Source organism: Merops nubicus, unplaced genomic scaffold (genome assembly GCF_000691845.1).
Source record: "Merops nubicus isolate BGI_N331 unplaced genomic scaffold, ASM69184v1 scaffold39914, whole genome shotgun sequence".
NCBI lineage: Eukaryota > Metazoa > Chordata > Aves > Coraciiformes > Meropidae > Merops > Merops nubicus.
The window spans coordinates 2,336-4,084 of NW_008605615.1; the positions used below are offsets into that span (position 1 = coordinate 2,336).

The 1,749-nt window shown below is 66.4% G+C and overlaps 1 protein-coding gene across 1 annotated transcript in view; it reads right to left on the bottom strand.

Annotated features, from left to right (window-relative positions):
• Positions 1-1,749, bottom strand: part of LOC103772063 (collagen alpha-1(IX) chain-like) — a gene marked incomplete at its 3' end in the record, with an annotated part of 3,939 nt that overhangs the window by 1,911 nt on the left and 279 nt on the right. The window contains exons 3-9 of the mRNA XM_008939381.1: positions 1,492-1,536; positions 1,359-1,385; positions 1,242-1,275; positions 516-596; positions 320-355; positions 185-220; positions 19-99 (exon numbers count right to left, since the gene is read on the bottom strand). Coding sequence (XP_008937629.1) covers positions 19-99; positions 185-220; positions 320-355; positions 516-596; positions 1,242-1,275; positions 1,359-1,385; positions 1,492-1,536 — 340 coding nt within the window. The remainder of the gene's footprint in view (positions 1-18; positions 100-184; positions 221-319; positions 356-515; positions 597-1,241; positions 1,276-1,358; positions 1,386-1,491; positions 1,537-1,749) is intronic.

Here is a 1,749-nt window from a genome sequence, read left to right on the forward strand (position 1 = left end):
TGCCTGGCTCAGGCTCACCCGCAGCCCGCTGGGGCCCGAGGGCCCAGGCTTGCCCTCCAGCCCGTTGCGGCCATCCAGCCCCGGTGGGCCACGGTGTCCCTGCAAGAGATCAGGGCAGGGGGGCTGGAGCCATGGGGCAGGATGGGGATGCCATGGGGCAGCCCCCAGCCCTCAGCCCCCTCACCTTCTCTCCGGGCAGGCCTCGGTCCCCGGGATCACCCTGCAGTGTGGGAAGAGGAGTAAGCATAGTTCCCCCCGGCTGGGGGCCAAGCAGGGCATAGCCCCCTGCTCAGCACCCCCTGGGGAAGGGGGCACTCACCCGTGCACCGGGTGGACCACGGGGACCCTCCGCGCCCTGCAAGAGAGAGACACACTCAGCAGTGGGGCATGGGAGGAAAGGAGGGTGTGCTGGGCGCTCGCCCATCGCCCTCTGCACACCAAGATCCCTGGCTCTCTCCCACAGCTTTGCCCATCTTGCTGTCCCACCGCCTCCCGCACCAGACACCAGCACCTACCCTCTCTCCGGGCACACCGGGGGAGCCAGCGTCGCCCCGGGCACCCTTCGTGCCATCCTCGCCAGGGTCCCCAGGGTCCCCCTGCCAGGGAAGGGCATGGTGGTTAGAGGGCAGTGCCCTGCTGCCAGCACAAACTGTGCCGAGCTCGTGCCAGAGTCCATGCTGACCACCTCTGCTTATGCTGCATGGTTTAAGGGCACGATAATAGCAAAGGTCTCAAAATAGAGGCACAGGGTGAAAAAAGAGTTTGCTGGGCTCAACACAGCTCCTGGGTGGCCAGATCATAGAAGAATGGAACGTGCAGTGCTGCTGAGCCAGGAGCCAGCTGAGCCATGCCTGGGGACCATGATGCCATCCAGCACAGAGCACAACACATGGCCAAAACTGCCCCGAGCCTGAGCTGGCTAGTAAAAGCAGGACACCCAGAGCGTGGGGGAGAGCCGCAGGATCCCTGTGGGGCTGGGGAGCCACGGGCATGCTGGCTCCTTCGAGGACCTCAGTCCTGCAGGGACCTCCTGCCCGGGCACTGGGCAGGAGCACCAGCCCGTGCTGCCTGGCCCCGCACAGCGCTCAGCTGTGGTGCACTGGCCCTGTGTGGCAGGGGCTGTTTTGGGCAGGGAGGGTTCGGGGCACCAGGATCCCAGTGCACAGGCAGTGCCCAGCGGGGGACAGCACAGGGCACCCCCCTGCCAGCATCCTGAGGTTACCCATACGTTACCTTTTCACCCTTCTCCCCAGCTCCTCCAAGCCCCACGTCAACCTGTGGGGCAGAAAGAGTCTGTCAGAGCACACAGGGCCAGGCACCAGCCCAAGGGCAAGGAGAGGGGTGGGGGCAGAGCTTACGGTTCGTCCTGGTAGTCCAGGAGGCCCCTGAAAGAAGGGTGAGGGAAGTGGGTCGGGGTGAGCTGGCACAGCCCCAGGGAGGGCAGGGCTGGCTGCGGGGTGGGGGTCAGGCGCGTGGCCCCACATCACTCACCGGCTCCCCACGGTCACCCTTGCTCCCTGCTGCTCCGGGGCTGCCCTGTGGGAGAGGGAGGGGGCGAGGGTAGGAAGGGACAAGGGACCTGTGAGGTGGTGGGTCCCACGGGATGGTGGGTACCCCTGGGGTGAGGGTGGCTGTGGGGCAATGGGGTACATGGGGTAGTGGGTGCCCACAGGTGGGTGGGCGCACAAGAGCTGGTACTCACGTTCCTGCCTTCAGGACCTGGGTCCCCTGGGTCCCCCTTCTCTCCGG